This window comes from Phymastichus coffea, unplaced genomic scaffold, assembly GCF_024137745.1.
Source record: "Phymastichus coffea isolate CEN01 unplaced genomic scaffold, Cenicafe_Pcof_1.1 PCOF00062, whole genome shotgun sequence".
In the NCBI taxonomy this organism is placed as follows: Eukaryota; Metazoa; Arthropoda; class Insecta; order Hymenoptera; family Eulophidae; genus Phymastichus; species Phymastichus coffea.
The window spans coordinates 631,424-648,327 of record NW_026706873.1 but is presented as its reverse complement, the minus strand read 5'-3'; the positions used below and the strand labels follow the sequence as shown (position 1 = coordinate 648,327).

General features: G+C 41.9%; 4 protein-coding genes across 4 annotated transcripts; 2 read left to right on the top strand and 2 right to left on the bottom strand.

Moving 5' to 3' along the window:
* The first annotated feature begins 1,062 nt into the window (after positions 1-1,062).
* LOC131666935 (3-hydroxyisobutyrate dehydrogenase, mitochondrial) lies at positions 1,063-3,477 on the top strand. Its single transcript, XM_058940035.1, has 6 exons — positions 1,063-1,220; positions 1,947-2,208; positions 2,290-2,411; positions 2,475-2,685; positions 2,762-2,888; positions 2,979-3,477. The coding sequence occupies exons 1-6, from the start codon at positions 1,160-1,162 to the stop codon at positions 3,165-3,167; spliced, it is 972 nt and encodes a 323-aa protein (XP_058796018.1). The 5' UTR covers positions 1,063-1,159; the 3' UTR covers positions 3,168-3,477.
* A 494-nt stretch (positions 3,478-3,971) lies between these two features.
* On the top strand, positions 3,972-6,379 carry LOC131666933 (LIM and SH3 domain protein Lasp-like). The gene is given in 9 exon segments (XM_058940034.1): positions 3,972-4,476; positions 4,691-4,785; positions 5,263-5,534; positions 5,617-5,680; positions 5,682-5,721; positions 5,723-5,834; positions 5,969-6,045; positions 6,047-6,109; positions 6,194-6,379. Coding segments are annotated over 9 exon segments (972 nt in total). The 5' UTR covers positions 3,972-4,407; the 3' UTR covers positions 6,374-6,379.
* A 2,266-nt stretch (positions 6,380-8,645) lies between these two features.
* Positions 8,646-12,422, bottom strand: LOC131666932 (pre-mRNA-splicing factor ATP-dependent RNA helicase DHX16). Its single transcript, XM_058940033.1, has 12 exons — positions 12,269-12,422; positions 11,889-12,080; positions 11,638-11,806; positions 11,320-11,561; positions 11,044-11,243; positions 10,674-10,969; positions 10,297-10,601; positions 10,067-10,224; positions 9,715-9,988; positions 9,198-9,633; positions 8,855-9,137; positions 8,646-8,784 (listed from the first exon to the last, which is right to left on the bottom strand). Exons 2-12 carry the CDS (start codon positions 12,052-12,054, stop codon positions 8,653-8,655), a joined length of 2,661 nt encoding a protein of 886 aa, XP_058796016.1. The 5' UTR covers positions 12,055-12,080; positions 12,269-12,422; the 3' UTR covers positions 8,646-8,652.
* Positions 12,423-13,112: 690 nt separating this feature from the next.
* Positions 13,113-16,284, bottom strand: LOC131666918 (acyl-CoA Delta-9 desaturase-like). Its single transcript, XM_058939997.1, has 8 exons — positions 16,222-16,284; positions 15,680-15,911; positions 15,376-15,462; positions 14,431-14,651; positions 14,108-14,238; positions 13,778-13,983; positions 13,518-13,703; positions 13,113-13,455 (listed from the first exon to the last, which is right to left on the bottom strand). Exons 4-8 carry the CDS (start codon positions 14,612-14,614, stop codon positions 13,122-13,124), a joined length of 1,041 nt encoding a protein of 346 aa, XP_058795980.1. The 5' UTR covers positions 14,615-14,651; positions 15,376-15,462; positions 15,680-15,911; positions 16,222-16,284; the 3' UTR covers positions 13,113-13,121.
* Between the last annotated feature and the right edge of the window lie 620 nt (positions 16,285-16,904).

The window sequence follows — 16,904 nt, the reverse complement described above, 5'->3', positions numbered from 1 at the left end:
TTTTTTCGCGCATTTTCAGATTGAAGTAATACAAGTGCGGCCTGTAAGAACAAGACAAGATATACGAACAGCGCTTGTGTGCACCCCAATTGCCATATGCTCGGCCACGACGACGCAATAGGCTTAACCGCCGTTCACACCATAATGAGATGACAATATTACGCGCTCGATCGCGATAATTCGCCGATTCACATTACAATGCTGTCGATTTTGCGTAAGCCGCGTTGTCGAGTTCGACACCTTCGCGTAAGATTCGGAAGCGAGGCACGGCGATACCTCTACGGTTTCCGACCACGCAATTTTGGAACCAGCGAACGATAAAGTATATCTCTTGATCGTGTGTCGACGGATTCTCAGCGAAGCAAAACAATATCGTTCCCGTAGTCGCGCGCGCACGCACGCAGACTCACCACGAGCGTACATTACGCCCTAAAAATAGAGCATCTCCCGAGCGCTCTCTCGCCCCCTGATTTTTACGTTCTAAAACTGCTTAGGCTCTCGCGCGAGCACTCGACGCTGTCCATCTTATCGCCAAGAGCGAGGCGCTGCGACGACGATGACGCTTGTTTGCCCGCGTGCGTGCGTCTCGCACACCAGCTGATACGGCGGCCGATGTACTCGTCGATCGATATCGCGATTGGCCAAATCAGGTGGCGTGGCTTGCCAGCTTTCGGAGGCGAACGCGACGATGCACGCGTTATTCCCTCTCTCTCTCTCTCTCTCTACTCGTGCGCGTCGTGCAGCGCGTCCCTGCGCTATTCGTGAAAATAAAGGAAGCAAGCGACAGCGCAAGAATGTGCACGGGATGACATTCTGGCCATTCCTCGAGGCATCTTCCACGCTCCGAGCGCGCAGGTATACCAAAAGCGTGGGAGAAAAGTCCGAATCTCCGCGCGGCCGGACGCACGGCGTCCTCTCGGTCTCTGCGCCGGGCGAGGATTTTATTTCAGTCGTCGCGACTCGCTCTCTCTCTCTCTCTCTCTCTCTCCCCGAGCGCCACGCGAGGTTTTTCAGTGCGGCGAGCGGAGAGGGAGATCGCATATTAAAGCGTTCGATCGCCAACCGAATGGCTTTAGTTTAGCGCAACGCCACTCCTCCGGCGCCTCGCGTCTCCATTTCCACGGCCTTATCACGTCCACATACACATTTTTCCGGGAAGATGGGCGTCCTCGTTAGCTTCGTTCGGACTATCACTCCTGGGGCGCGTCACTTTGGCAAAGGTGAGTTTGCGTTATTGTTCTCGTTAGCTTTTCAGCCCGTGGAAAATTTTTGACGCCTCTCCGTCTATTGATCGGATGATCTCCCACTTTGCCGACTCGATAGACCGCGTTACACATGCGACTCTATCGATAGACTTAATGTTCGAGAAGAATTCTTTATATTTTGACGTGAAAGATGCGCGCAAGCGTTTCTAATGGTTGATTTTCCAATTGTTCATCTATTCCGCTTACAGTCGTCACAGTCAAAGTTGGAATAAAAAAATAACAAACGTCGAGAGAATGACACTTTTATTTGACCCGTTTCTATCTCAAGAAAACGTTCGCGTCGTCGTGAAAACAAGAATAGGTTCGCGTGCTTAGCCTCGCGTAGTATATTCCTACACAACTGCATGCATAATATAATTCCCGATTCGCGTCGATTGAATCGGCTTCGCGTTATTTTCCTTTCTGCCTATCGGGGTTTTCCCTCCGCGCGCCTCCGAAAATTGCGCAATTCCACCGAGGAAGCCGCGTGCAGAAAGGGGAAGGAAAAGGGCACGAAAGAATTCCGACGAGACCAGCGTGGGGGCTCATTAGAGCGCGCGCACAAAGTGTGCAGAGCGATAAGAAACATAATTTATAGATCAAGGTCTGCGCTAGTATCAAAGCTGCGCGAGATAAATTGCACGCACCCCGTGCGAGGCGATGCCTCGGCTACATAACCGCTCGAATTGGTTGGCGTTACAGCGAGCCAGCGCGAGTTTTCGAGTGTCGGCTTCGTGGGCCTCGGCAACATGGGCGCCTTCATGGCGAGAAATCTGATAAAGAAGGGCTACAAATTAACCGTCTACGACATCAACAAGAAGGCGGTCGAGGGTGTGGTCAGCGCCGGGGCCAAAGGCGCGCAGAACGTCGCCGAGGTGTCCAAGAATTCCGAGGTGGTCGTTACTATGCTGCCGATGAACCAGCACGTGTTGGATTGCTACACCGGCAAGGACGGCATCATCAGGTTTGTCCGCCTTGCTTGAAAACAGCCGTCGCCCGGCGTGCGATCGACGAGCGACGAAGTAAAGAGACGAGCAATTTTCAGCGCGGCGAGGAAGGGCACGCTGCTGGTCGACAGCAGCACCATCGACTCGTCGGTCGCGCAGCAAGTCGCCCACGAAGCCCAGAAGAGCGGCTTGAGGTTCATCGACGGCCCGGTGTCCGGAGGTAAGCTCGTCGAAAAGAATACGTCGTCTTTGCGGTCGCTAAAGCGCGGCGCTGTTTTTGCAGGAGTCGTCGGTGCGGAAAACGGTACGTTGACCTTCATGGTCGGCGGTGCCAAGTCCGATTACGAGCAGGCGAAGTCGTTCCTCGAAGCCATGGGATCACGCGCAGTGCACTGCGGTGAAGTCGGCATGGGACAAGTCGCCAAGATCTGTAATAACATGTTGCTGGCTATTCAGATGATCGGACTCAGCGAGGCTCTCAGTTTGGGTGACAAGTGAGTTTGCGAACGCCAAGAGAGCATCATTCAATATCGCGATCGATCGTTTATAATTGCTCGGGTGTGTCGTTAGATTGGGTCTCGACCCGAAAATACTCACCGACATCGTCAACACGAGCACGGGCCGATGCTGGTCGTCGGAAATTTACAACCCGGTGCCCGGTATCATTCCTACGGTGCCAAGCTCTAAAAATTACGAGGTACTCTTTCGAAAAGTAGCTCGTTCTTGCGCCACGAATCAATCGCACGACCGACGATAAGGAAATCAAACGATTGTTCGTCGTTTCCAGGGTGGATTCGGCACGGCGCTGATCTCGAAAGACCTTGGCTTGGCGCAAGCTGCTGCAACGAGGGTAGGATCGCCGATCGCTCTTGGCTCCCTCTCTCACCAGATCTACAGGACGATGATGGCCCACGGTCTCGGTCCCAAAGACTTCAGCGTCATTTATCAGTTCATTAGAGGACAAATGAAGATATGAACCAGCGAGCGTTGCGTAAGCGCGATAAGCTTGGCCCGAAGAAGATCATTTAGCGACAAATTAATTCGCGCGAGCGACAAAAAGACGAAAACACGCTCGTTATCTGTATGCCGATAGAAATCAAAACAGATACGGATGCTTTTCGTAGCCTGTGTCGAATGATAACGCCGCGCGCATAGCATGTATATACATACATACGCGCGCACACATACACACGCGCGCGCGCACCCACATTTATACAAAATTTATTTTTTTATGCAACAGACTATGAAATATATTTTTATGCATGTTTTTAAAGAGAGGCTTTTAATCATTTAAACGACACTTGGCGACCTTCACTTAGATCGCTATCCTTATCATTTTTATAACCGATTAAAGTTTGTTTATGCTCGGTATAATTTTTGAATTTATAATAATCAAAACAATTTTTTGATACGTTTTCACACTATATATGGCAATCATCAACCCAATGAGATCTATACTTCCCTGGAAAAATCGCGTTTAACTGGTTATTTTCCTATTAGATTTACTTTTATTACTAAGAATAATAAATTGTTTTCCAGTTGATAAATAAGCGTTTGACAATTTAAGATTCAAAAATCACGGATCGATCTACATTATCGGCATCGCAACTACGCGAGTCAGTTAACTCAGCGATCTGCAATAGTCGAACTATTAACCAAACCTTGCGAATTATCGTAAGAATCAGTCTTTAACCTTTTCTATTAAAAACATTGAAAATACGAGGTTAAATAGCCGTGAAAAGAGAATCCGAAATGAAAATCGAATGGTAAAAAAATATGGTCGCTCAAAAGATCAGCCGAGTGCACGATCGGCCGGGACCTCCATCTTCGCGTTCCATTATTTGTTCTCAGTCTTGTGTGTGGTACTGTAGTTGTCGTGACGGCTCCACCTCATGCGTCCTCGCGGTAGCTAGTTTGGTGTCGTCTCGTCGTCGTCGCGCGTGCGGTCAGTGCTGCGTGTGTATATATTTGCCTGGCGTGTCCCTCCTCTTTCTCCTCCACCATTTCCTCCTTCGTCATTCTGCACGGACGCTTCAACACGGCGAGAAAAGTCTCGTCCACGAGTCAGTTGCGCGACGCTGACTTTTTGTGTCGAGTAAAAGAACTTGTGGAGGCGAGGGCGGGTCACGCAGGCTTTTCTGAAGGCGAGGCTGTGCTGCCTCCTACACTGCTGCTACTATCGTGCAATCGCTTCGTTGTTTTTATATGCACCAACCATGAGCAAGACGTGCGCACGCTGTGAGAAAACGGTCTATCCGATAGAGGAACTTAAGTGCCTGGATAAGGTGAGAGACAAAACGATACATTCTATGTGACTTCGTGAATCATCACTCTGCTACTTATTTGATTGGTCTGCAGAAAATCAGCTTAAACGTGTTTTGGCTTAATGCTTTCTCTTTTTCTCTGTGCTGCAATAGTCTACTTTTGCATATGTTATGGGTGTTATTCAAATATATTTTTTGTTTTTTTATTCAAATCTACATACCTTTTAACTTGCAGATATGGCACAAACAATGCTTCAAATGCAAGGGCTGCGGAATGACCCTCAATATGCGTACATACAAAGGTTTCAATAAAGAGCCATACTGCGAAGCGTAAGTTAATTCTTGTATTGCTTTTATTTTCAGTCTCTTGATGCTCAATAAATTTAATTGAATGATCATGTGGAAGTGAAAATACTTTGAAAAATAAGTTGTTTTATAAATGTCTGTATTATAAAACTCTATTATAAGTATTTCTAATAAATTAAAAATTATTAATTTATACTGTCGTTGGCGCAACAAAATCATTTGTAAAAGCAAAATGATTCTGTGCTGAGACATAGAATAATTTTTAGAAGTGCCGAGGGGATAGTGCATTGAGTCTGTACTTTCCTGCAGATAAGCTTCATACAAATATAAATTATAATTCCAAAAGAAACAGTAAATTTTCAAATATTGTATTCTTGAGTAATTATAGAAAGAGTTTGCTTTATCCTTGACACCTTTTTTTTTTCATATCTTATATAAACGACAACTACCTGACTATGCAAATTTGCGTAATAACATCAAATCTTACTTTTGTTTGTACAGACACATACCAAAGGCAAAAGCAACGACAATGGCGGTGACGCCAGAGCTTACACGCATTGCCGAAAATACAAAGATTCAGAGCAACGTTAAATATCACGCCGAGTTCGAGAAAGCCAAGGGAAAGTTTACTCAGGTTGCCGATGATCCCGAAACCATAAGAGTCAAGCAGAACAGTAAAATAATTTCTAATGTCGCCTACCACGGTGAACTTGAGAAGAAGGCCATGATGGAACAGAAAAGGACTATGACCGGTGAAAATGGCGAACAAATTGGTACTTATTTTAATTTTATCCTAGCTAGATTAAAATTATTGACGTACTTTTGAGAACTGACGTATTCTTTTTAACGTTTAAGAGTACGTTGAGTACACGGATGGTACAATTGCGCCGGCTAGTAGCGTGAACGCTAATACCAACGTAAAATCCGCCAGCAGTGAGGAAAGCAGTATCACCTGTTCAAACGAACTCCCGGTAGAATTGCTGACTACGATCCACTTAACGAGGCAAGGCCGAGTCCTTACTCGTCGAGGCAAGGAGCTACCACTGTTATTTACACGAGTGACAAGGGTGCCGGTACGTCGTTTTAAAAAATAAAACTCATCGTCATTGTTGCATTAAAAATCTAATTTGCACTAAAAAGAATCGACATCGATGCGATGCTGGTATGAGTATGCGCGCTTTTTAATTGGATAATGATGATGTTGCAGTGACGAGTCCACCGACGAGGAAAATCGGCTCGGTAGCCGACATCGACCCAGTGAATGAATATTACGGTTCGCTGACCGCCCGCCACAAATAACAACCATGTCCCACAACACCAACCGCCCCCACCGCCCGCGAACGTGGGCGTAAGTGTCTTGTTATTTTTGTTTGCGAGAAAGTACAATTATAAAATCGATGACTAACCGAATGATGCGATTTCTTTTTTCCAGCGTGTGTATCGAGCTATGTACGACTACGAGGCACAAGATCACGATGAGGTGAGTTTTTGCGACGGTGACCTGATAATAAATTGCACGGCCATCGACGAAGGTTGGATGACTGGGGTAGTGCAACGTACCGGTCGTCAGGGTATGTTGCCGGCCAATTATGTTGAACCATTCATCTTTTGAACGACTCGACTATCGAGGAATTATACTCCAAGTATTCGCGCGACGTGTCACGGCAATCAGTATCTAATAAGTTTGTAGAAGAAAGAGATGAATGTAAAGAGGGACGGAGTGTCCAAACGATGAGAGGCTAACCGACTAGATTCATTAAATTGTAAGATATCGCGAATTTTCATCCGCTACTATTTATTGCATTTTCCATTTGTACTTTTTTATGGGTTTCAAGACAACATTTCTTTGTTAACACGAGTCGGTTGGTCTTTTAGTTGTTTTTGGCTGGCGAGTCAAGGAATTTCACACTGCTTCTGATGAATAATGTATTTGTCATAATAGATTTTTTTTTCTCTTTTGAGAGTTTCTTGAAATTACTAATTTATAATTTGCTGAGACTTTTTGCATTTGTGTAATCTAGTGAGTTTTAAAACAAATTACTAAATTGACGAAGTAGGTTAACTAAAGTGAACTTTTTAATTCAATTGTAGTATATCTCATTTATTGCAGATCTAGCATAAATACGTAATTGAAAATTTTAGTACAACTTTTACAATGAAAAATTTAGAAATGCATCGAATTGCTATTCTGGGGCCAATATTTTTCTATGGAACTTTGTTTTCGTTTTTTGGTATAGGCCAAATTTTTAAAAGTTTGATACATCAAGTTAAAAAGTGATCTTCTAAGTAATATTTATTTTTTAAGTAGTTTTATCGCATGCAATGTACATTTGAAAATTCCAGTTTACATTCTTTGCAATACTAGTTTACAGCTTATAATATTAAAGTAGGTTCTGCCGAGATGTACAAATTATATCTATGCTTTTATAGATGTATTTACGACTCTGATTTTACTTTTTATCCTACTTCAATTTTCAAGTATTCATTCCATATTTTGCATTTCACGCATTTAATTTTGAATGATATTTTTTTACTTTGAAACCAATGACGAAAAGTAAAGAGCATATTTTATCTTATATTACTTTGATAGTATAATGCATCCCACATTAAAAATTTCATGATCCATTTGATTCTTGATAGATCTGCTTGAAGATACCTTATCATCGCATGTGATTACATGAACAATAAATTCTGTGTGCCTTATTTACATACTAGGCTTCTAAGAAATGACTACTTCGAACTAACTGAAAAGTTTTGTGCAGGTAATAAAAATCACTATAAGATAAAAATGACCTTAATACACGTAGAGGAATTTTAAAAGCGATTTTTTGGAGAAAGATATACCTACCGATTATTGTTGAGTCACATTTTAATGTAATGCAATTTTTAAAAGAAGTTTGTAATATTGTTAAAGTATGATGGAGATTATTGTTAAACTTGCCTGTTTCTCTTCCGAGAAAGTATTTTTAAGAATGTTACTATGCAAAATTTAACTGATACATACAATCTTAACTGACATTTATTATCTAGATCATAAGTTTTTGGTGGATAGTACTTGTGTTTCAGAATTGCGTATTACAATATAACAAAGTCTATCAAACATAAATCATTATTGTAAAAATTTACAATGTTGAAATTGTATAATCAGTTAACTATACATAAACTTTTCATTACTAGTGCGTTTTTAGAAAAAGTATGCAATGTTTAGATAAATTTAAGAAATTCGGAGATTTGGTTTTTCCTTTTACATGCAATAACATTTACTAAAACGTATTAATCTTTAGTAATAAATAAATTTTTAGAAAACTACAATTGTTCCATTCACGAACGAAATTGCAAAAATTAGTCTTCCAAAATTTTGAGAATATTTCAAATACAAATTCTTTTATACGAAAACATGAACATAATATAAAATACATTGCAATAGATACAGTTATAGAGCTATAAAATTTTGTAAGAATGGAATGATAAAATATTGAATTAATATGAACGTATAGAATTATGTTAGTGTTGTGTTGTAAACATAATTTTATATTATGATGTAAAATTATGAATAATAACTATGTATGTTATGCACCAAATGCCTAATTACTTACCATTTACATGATTACCTTATTGCAACTACCATATTTGATTAATTTTTCCACATGGAAACAATAGTTATAGCTTAACTAAGTCAAATTATTATGTATTTGAATCATTGGGTAAAATATAAATTATATTTACATGATCAATACTTATGTACGTATTATACACACTTGAAAGAGTAATCAATTAATTAATATAACAATTTATACAAAAGAAACCTTATCACAACTCACGTGAAAGGATTATTTACTCTACTTACTGTACAATATTTCCACTGTATTGTGATAGTTTATGGTCTTCAATTCAATTGGTCCCGTCGTGGCGAGAACGGCCTACAACTTTAGGCATTTTTTTGTTCGTCGAGTCTTCTAATTCTTTGGGTTTGTAATAATGTGGTGCAACTTCAAGCAGCCATTTCGACTCGATTTCGATTATCTAAAGCCAGTGGAAGAAAAAAAAATTAAGATCGCCAAATCATTGAATTAAATTGAACTTGAATACAAACCTGTCGCATGAATTCTTTAGTTGTGAAGACAAGCTCGTGATACAGTACCCACCGAGGCAGTTCTTGAAATAGTGAACTATTTGGATGTATAGATACTTGCTGATTATGCTTGGCAGTTTTGTAATTACCGCCCTTCGACAGCCTAGCCACATGATAAAAATAACCAGCTGTAATTGCTTTTCTAATGTTTGCAGTTTCTGTAATACCAGACACTAATTCCATTTCAACACGCTGCATCAGTCCAACCAATTGTTCCCTAACATCTCTGGCTCTTTTCATGGACCTAATATAACAAAACAAGCTTTAATACACATAAACCAAATATAAATTTTGCGTTACTCACTTGTGCTGAATAAAATTCTCATAACACCAATGAACGCTGAAGTCGCTTTGTTGCCATTGATTGTAGACATTTAGCAAGACCAAATGATCACCTCCAGGAACGTTGAAATTTTTTCTTGCCGCATCAGCGTGAATGATTTTATCCTTGGGCCGATAGAATATCGCACCATTCACTGATAACATAGCTGCGATAGTAGCAACTTCCTCGGAACATTTGTACTTCTCGCCAGCGATGAGCATTTTTGCCATCATCGGATCGACTGGAAATTCAGCCATTCGACGGCCCAATTTAGTTAACTCACCACGGTGGTTCAATGCTCCAAGAGCATATAACTGCTCTAAAGCAAGAACGAGGGTTTCATGTGGCGGTGGGTCCAAGAAATCAAAATGTACCAGATCGTTGATGCCTAATGCTTTCAACATCAATACTGCATTACCTATAGATATTATCATCAGTAATTTAAAGTACATAAAACATTCAAAACTGTATTGAAACAATGAAATTTTCGTGCACTAACCCAAATTAATTCTTTGAATCTCAGGTACCGTGTTGTCTTCCATTTCGTGTTTATAGGCCCACGCGGTGTACAGACGAAAGCATTTTCCAGGTGCCACGCGACCCGCACGTCCTGCACGTTGATCCGCCGACGCTTTGCTGATTGGTACGACCATGAGACTCTCCATACCGGTACGCGAGTTAAAGTTATTTTGTTTAGCAAAACCAGGGTCAATGACGTAGATAATGTTGTCAATCGTTAGTGATGTTTCTGCAATGTTTGTTGCTAAGACCACCTGTGAGATACGCAAATAAAAAATTACTCAGCGATGATTGTAAATAAGCCATGAAAGCGAATGGTTAAAAATGCGAACCTTCCTTGCACCCGGAGGAGTGGGATTGAAGATTTTGGCCTGCATGTCGCTGGGTAAATTAGCGTAAATCGGCAGAATCAACATCTCTCTTACTTTGCTACCCAATCTACGAACTCGTTCCTGGAGCATTTCAAAACACGTCTCGATTTCCTCTTGACCTACACATAAAAAACATATAAAAACATTTCAATTTCAATTCAACTGTTTCAAAAGTTTATAATCAATATTACCAGTTAAAAATACAAGAACATCACCAAGTTCCTGTGTGACGTGGATTTGCAGAATCGACACGACTGCCGCATCAATGTAATCGGCTTCAGGAGCTTTTGTATAGAAAATGTCAACGGGATATCGACGACCAGGAATATTGAATACTGGTGCGCCATCAAAGAATTCACTGAATTTCGTAGTATCTAGCGTAGCAGATGAAATGAGAAGTTTTAAGTCAGGTCGAAAGCGTGCGATATCTTTGACTAAGCCAAACAGGATATCTGTGTGGAGCGTACGTTCATGAGCCTCATCGATGATCATAACACTGTAAAGAATGAAATTGAAAACTAGATCAATCGAATAAAGAATAATTGATTATTGGTAAGCCAAATCATACCTGTAAGATGCTAAATCGGGTTCACTAAGAAACTCACGATGCAGTGTACCATCAGTCATGTACTTTATTCGGGTCCTATGAGAAGTACAGTCTTCAAATCGAATGGCATAACCAACTTCATTTCCTAGCTTAACTCGCATTTCGTGAGCCACACGAGCTGCAACGCTCATTGCAGCAACACGACGAGGCGATGTACAACCGATCATCTTTCCATCATTACAAAATCCTGTTTGGTATAGATATTGTGGGATCTGAGTAGTTTTACCAGAACCTGTCTCTCCTCGAATGATCAATACCTGGAAAATAATAATTAAATAATTTTACAAATGACAATCATAATTTATGAGTGTTCTCAAGTAAAATAAATTACTTGATGATCTCTTATAGCTTGAATTAAATCTTTTTTAAAAGGATAGATAGGTAAACTTCTTTGTGTTTCTTCAATTGTTGTTAGTTTGCTTTCAGCGGGTTTTATGACAGCCTTTAACTTTTTTTCATCTTCTCCTGGAATCCTAATTGCTCTGACAAACTCCACTTCATCTTCCAGTAGCAGATCATACTCTTCTTGAACTGTACATAAAAGTATAGATATATCTTTTGTAAACTCCTATAGTAATGTACATGTAAAAATTTATTGAATACAAACCTTTTTTATTTTTAGCACCAAACTTGAAAACTGCTGATGACATTTGATCTGACTCCCACTTACTTTGCTCAAATTGAGGTGGTTCCCGATCATTGTACTCTGGTTCTGGTTCTAATCTTTTCTTATCCAATGGCATATGATACCTTTGAACTCTTTCCAACTCTCTTGCTTTTTCATGTTCTGTTGCTAATCGAAGAAGTTCTTTTTTGTGAGCTCTCTCTCTCTTTTCTCGTTCAGTCAAGCTAAAGCAAATATTATGTTATTGGATTAATTAGACCTGAAAAATATAGAAAGTTGTAAGATAGGGGAAATACTCACATCTCCTCTTCAAACAGATATTCATCATCGCGAATATCAGCCTCTAACTCTGCAACTTTGTCTTCCTTTCGCTTTTCCAAATACTTTCTCCTAGACTCAACACGAAGTTTTGGAACTAATTTATCCTTTGACTCATCTTCCATGATCTTCAACCTTTTTGCTGCCTCAGCTAAATAAAAATAGAACAGTGATTATTTACAAACACACAACAACTGTTGTTAATTTATTTGTTGATATATAAATGTACTCACCAGCTCCGGAACCTGCGGGTAGAGCAACTTTCTTAGTTTTGCTTTCATCTTTGGCTTTGAGACGATTGGAAAATTCATCTCGTTCTTTAATATCCTTCCTTCTTCTCTCCTCTTCACTGTCACTGTCACTGCTCGAGTGATCCCTCTTACTGTACTTGCTATTCATTATTGTTTTAGTCGGTTATTTTCTATCTGTAAAAATATGTTAGATTAGGCATCATCAATACCTGCTAATTATTATTTCATACGGAACTAATTTTCGAAATAACATAAATAAATAAAATTAACTTAGTTGTTAGCTCTGTTTACATATATAGGTTAGAAACGTTGTTGAAAAGACGTGAAAAACCCTTTTGAAAACTTAAAAAATTGTCGATTACCTAAACAATAAATCCTGCTGTTGATTATTAACGACTAATTTCCTAACTAAAGAATAACAATTAACATTTTATGTACGCAGTGAAAAATAAGCAGTAATTTGAAAACAATTAAACAAATCATCGGTAAACAAGGCCGCTATACATGCCCCGAAAAATCGCGCATCTGACACGGCGCATCGTCAGTGTCGAGCAGATGAACTGTTGGTGAAATGGGAGGGAAAATGAAATTTCTAACAGTTTGTTTTGAATCAAGTCCGACGCGAAGAATGAACAACGCCTCTCTTTTTCAACTTTTGCAAATTTCAATTGTATGTTTAAATTCCAACTCATTGGCATGTCGAAATAAGATCTCAATAGCAATAATAACAATAAGCACGATAGCTATTATATGTTATTAATGTGCTCGTTTATCGAGCATCATTACAGCGAAGAGTTTTTAATAATAAAAACAACTACAATGGAGTTAATTTTCATGAAATACGCCGAAGAAAACTGTGGTACTAAGTTTTACTGTACAGCATCGCAAAATGGAATGAAGTAAACGATAATGAATAATCAATGTTCTTGAAAATGCTGGAATAGTCGAATTGACTGTTTTTATAAATTGTTTAAAAAACAATGAATTTTATTATATTTTAGTTAGCAAAGTAAACTATTTACTTGTAGTTGCTTCATTTTGCCACTATGTTATACAGTAGCTGTTACTGTTATTTGTTTTCATTAGAGGTTTAGAAATACGATAACGCGACAGTCTGATATGTGCCTCGGAAATTGAGAGTATCGGGAGCAAGATGAATGACGAAGGAGAGAGAGAGAGAGAGAGAGAGAGCGACGACTGATCAACAGAGGCTCTTTATTTGAATATTTTGGTGCCGCTTTGAGGTGACAATATTGTGGCGCCAAGGCGGTCTTCCTCGGTTAGATCTTTATCGTTCCAACCCCAGACCGGGTGGGAGCCATCGCCAGTTCTCAAAGTCCTTTTCCGAACGAGATCCGGCGAAACGGTCTTCAAATCGTACGCCCAGCCGATTCTCGCGAAGAAATCGATGAATCTCGTGGTGTTGTTGGTCCAATGGTTTCCCAGCTCCGATGCGCTGTAGTCCCAAGGGAACGCGTGGTGGTAGTTGTGCCAGCCTTCTCCCGACGTCAGGATGGCGGCACTCATGTTTTCCACGGCGGTCAAGTTTCTGGAACAGCCAAAGCCAGAGAATTATAGCGTCGAGCGACCGGCCGACCACCCTTGGCTTACTTGTCGTAAGGCTTGTTGCCGAACATGTGGGCGACGGAATTGACGAGTCCCACTAAGTGGGCCGTGAAGGTCCAACGCAGAGCCACTGCCACGTAAAACGAATTGGCAAGAGTCTCGTTCCAAAAGTACATCGGTATCAGCGTGGGCAGGACGTAGCAACACAACATCAACACCGCGGTTTTATGTCTGCAATGACATTCGCGTAAGCCATATCAAGCGTTCGTGCGATCGCTACTTGCGAAAAACCCAACGAAACGTACTCGTGTTGAAATCTGACCAGGGGATTGTTGTACAAATCGCTCACGTCGATTTCTTTGCCTTTCTTCGCGACGTCGGGATGTTTCTTCAAAAACACCCAGCCCATGTGCGAGAACAAGAAGCCTCGTTTCGAACTGTACGGGTCAGCGTTAGTGTCAGTGAATTTGTGGTGAACTCTGTGATCTCTCGACCAAGTCAGCACTGAAAACTAGCAAAAGAAAAAAAAACATAATCTCGTGAAAAAGTAGTAAAAGACTAATAATAATTGTCCTTGAGGATGCATTTCCTTTTCGATATTCCGTATCCTTCCACAAAGAAGTTCCAGCACTTACTTGATAGGAAGTACTAAACATGATCATCAACAGCACCTGAAGCGGCCATTTGGCTTTGTAGGTCCGATGCGCCCAGAGTCGATGTACACCAGCCGTAGTTCCCAGCATCGTGAATTGATACAGGAAAATCGCTGAAACGTTATTCAAGTCAGATAATAATTTTTAAACTTTATTGACGATGGACAAATAGAGAGCTTATTCAGGGTTCGATCGGATTTTAAATCGAAAGAGCATATTTGAATCAGAAAATCGATCGTGTTCTCGCTAATTGTCAATCGCAATATCGTAAAGTAGTTCGAAGAAAAATCAGCGTGTCAACTCACCAAACAACGTAGTGGCGATTTTGGCCGAGGTGAAAACCAGATAGAGGCCGTAAATCGCCGCCACGTGGTTGAAGCCCAGAATCGCGACTATTATCCAAGAAATTTCGATTTTGGGCGACTGTTCCTCATTTGTTTCCAACTCCATCTCGGCTTCTAACTTGTTCTCTATGATTGTCGCGTTCATGATACAGTGAGCGCTACGTTTGAAAATGGATATATAACTGCAAGAAACACGAAGAGTTCCTTTGATTAATCGTGTTAACACGTTAATTATTTTATTCTTCAGTTCGAATTTCATTCAATCGTTCATCGTCCATCTTCAGGAATATCCATCGACATTACCAACAAGGTTCTCGCGGTACTTTATTTAACGAAAAATCCGATGTGTCAGTTGTTTTCAAGTGCAATCTCCGACTCTCTTCAGGATGAAATCAATGATAAAGCTTACGATTAACAAATTCAAACGGAACTTATCAGAAGTTAACAAAGAATTAGAACGTGATCATAGTCAAAACGTGTACATCTCGCGTTTTGACTTTGGTCATGTTTGGACTCTCCGCTGAGCTTTGATCAATTCCGTTTTAATGTAAATCAAAAAGTTTATTGTTGATTTTATAATGCCTTTGGCTTTTAAAACTATTGCGGCGCGCTTTTTGGTGAAACTTAGATAATGCTGCTTGATAAAAACGTACGTTTTCTTACGAATCGTTTGGCTAGAATTATTGATTTCTGGCAGCGGAGAAAAGCGAATGAATCTTTCAGCCGAAGTCGAATTGCGCTAACTCGACGTGGTCAAACGAAATCGGAGAAAATTTTATTTGCCTCGCCGTGTTGTACCGTGGCGTCGCGAAAGTTTGGTCGCGGGCGAACGCAAGCACGCGCCTCGCGCGCTCGGTCGCAAGCTCGCGAATGATTCATCACGCGGACTGCGATGGCTCAACGCACCTGTCAATGTCCTGGACTGCAGTAAGCCGGTATCACGGCCGAGGAAGCACTTGATCGGCTCGTTTACCGGTCGAGTGCACTGTGCGTCTGCAAATTGATTACCGTACGTTCAGCGAATTCGAAACACCACAATGTGAAATAAAGTTTGGCCAGTCTAGGCTTGATAAAACTTCAATTTAACAAAAACCAGGCAATAACATATCGTTTGTATTTGCGCCTTGATCCGACGGCAAGCTGTGGAAATCATAAATGTTCGCGATGCACTTGGGAGTACGATGAGGTAGCGCCGAAGATGTTAACTCACCAAACAACGTAGTGGCAACTGTGGCCGAGGCGAATGGCAAATGGAAGCCGCGAATCGATCCAGTTGGGAGACAACCACGATCACAATTGGTCACCGGACGAACAGGATGCTACAGCTGGCCGCTCGCCATCAGCTTTTTTTCTCGGAATGGCCGGTCTACTTGTCATCAGTTGTGTGCGCGCTGTCAATGCCGTAAGCTTTATACTGCAGAGCTGACTTTCGACTGGAAGCTCTGGAAGGAAAATAATTATCTGCCGTCAAAAAAATTGTTCTGAAATGCAATTAACTTTTTTTTTCACTCGAAAGCGCCGCGTTGCACACGCGCGAACATTAATATTTCATAGTTTGGTCTAAAAGTTAAGTCAATGCGCTGACCTTGCGTTCAATAAGTCATTGGTTGACGCGCGGGATGAATTCCGTGCTGAAATCGTTGCCGGCAATCGGAATGCTCATCGGAGCACGCGGTGGGTTCGGGAATGCACGTATGCAGTGGACTCGGGCCGAGGGTGGCGCGTGACGCGATATCAGACGGGTGCACTTACGCGATAGCAAAGGCAGGCGGCGAGAGCAGCAGCGGAATCGCCGAGGCCCACGCGCGATGCACGTCCGACGCTGCGCTACTGCAACGCGAGGTGCTGCGCCGATAGCCCTGTTCCCCGAGGCACGACGGCCGGAGATACGATGAAGCACCGCGACGGCATACACGCTGAATCTTGAATATGCAAGGCAATCGCGCGGCTCGAATGAGATTCGGTATTGCAGGTCCGCCGCGAAATAATCGGCTGTCGAGGTGCGCGATTTGCATGTTGCGCGATCGACGCGCGATGCAGAATATGCGCGGACACCTGACGCGACGATTCGTCGCTCGTCGCGCGAGAGCTGGAGTTGCGTTTGCGCGAGTGCCGAAAAGTGGCGCGCGTCTGGTGGTCCGGCGATTCGTTAGCAGCACTGCTTCACCCCCTCGAAGGAACTCGATCTCGCGGCTGTCGTTCGATGTCCGAGTCGCCGGGCGTCTTCGTGCGCGCTTTGAAGTTCGACGAAAGCAGCCCGCGACCATGGGAATGTCGAGCGTCAAGGTGAACGAACGCGGCCCTCCTATCTATTTCTACGCGCCGGAGGGTTACGCTCGCAAAGGTTACGAGCGAATCGGTGACCCGAGATCGTGACGCTCGTTAGATTTCCGTAATTTAATGGAACTTAAGAAATACAAGGCTTCTACTAACAC

What these genes read in the sequence shown, in the direction of transcription:
- LOC131666935 (XM_058940035.1), top strand. Translation starts at nt 1,160, where the DNA reads ATGGGCGTCCTCGTTAGCTTCGTTCGGACTATCACTCCTGGGGCGCGT. An exon ending in GGCAAGGACGGCATCATCAG is followed by an intron (nt 2,209 to 2,289) that starts GTTTGTCCGCCT and finishes AGCAATTTTCAG; the next exon opens with CGCGGCGAGGAAGGGCACGC. An exon ending in CGACGGCCCGGTGTCCGGAG is followed by an intron (nt 2,412 to 2,474) that starts GTAAGCTCGTCG and finishes CTGTTTTTGCAG; the next exon opens with GAGTCGTCGGTGCGGAAAAC.
- LOC131666932 (XM_058940033.1), bottom strand. Translation starts at nt 12,054, where the DNA reads ATGAATAGCAAGTACAGTAAGAGGGATCACTCGAGCAGTGACAGTGAC. An exon ending in CTCCTCCGGGTGCAAGGAAG is followed by an intron (nt 9,989 to 10,066) that starts GTTCGCATTTTT and finishes CGTATCTCACAG; the next exon opens with GTGGTCTTAGCAACAAACAT. An exon ending in CTAAAGAATTCATGCGACAG is followed by an intron (nt 8,785 to 8,854) that starts GTTTGTATTCAA and finishes CACTGGCTTTAG; the next exon opens with ATAATCGAAATCGAGTCGAA.
- LOC131666918 (XM_058939997.1), bottom strand. Translation starts at nt 14,614, where the DNA reads ATGAACGCGACAATCATAGAGAACAAGTTAGAAGCCGAGATGGAGTTG. An exon ending in AATCGCCACTACGTTGTTTG is followed by an intron (nt 14,239 to 14,430) that starts GTGAGTTGACAC and finishes ATAACGTTTCAG; the next exon opens with CGATTTTCCTGTATCAATTC. An exon ending in GGCAACAAGCCTTACGACAA is followed by an intron (nt 13,456 to 13,517) that starts GTAAGCCAAGGG and finishes TGGCTGTTCCAG; the next exon opens with AAACTTGACCGCCGTGGAAA.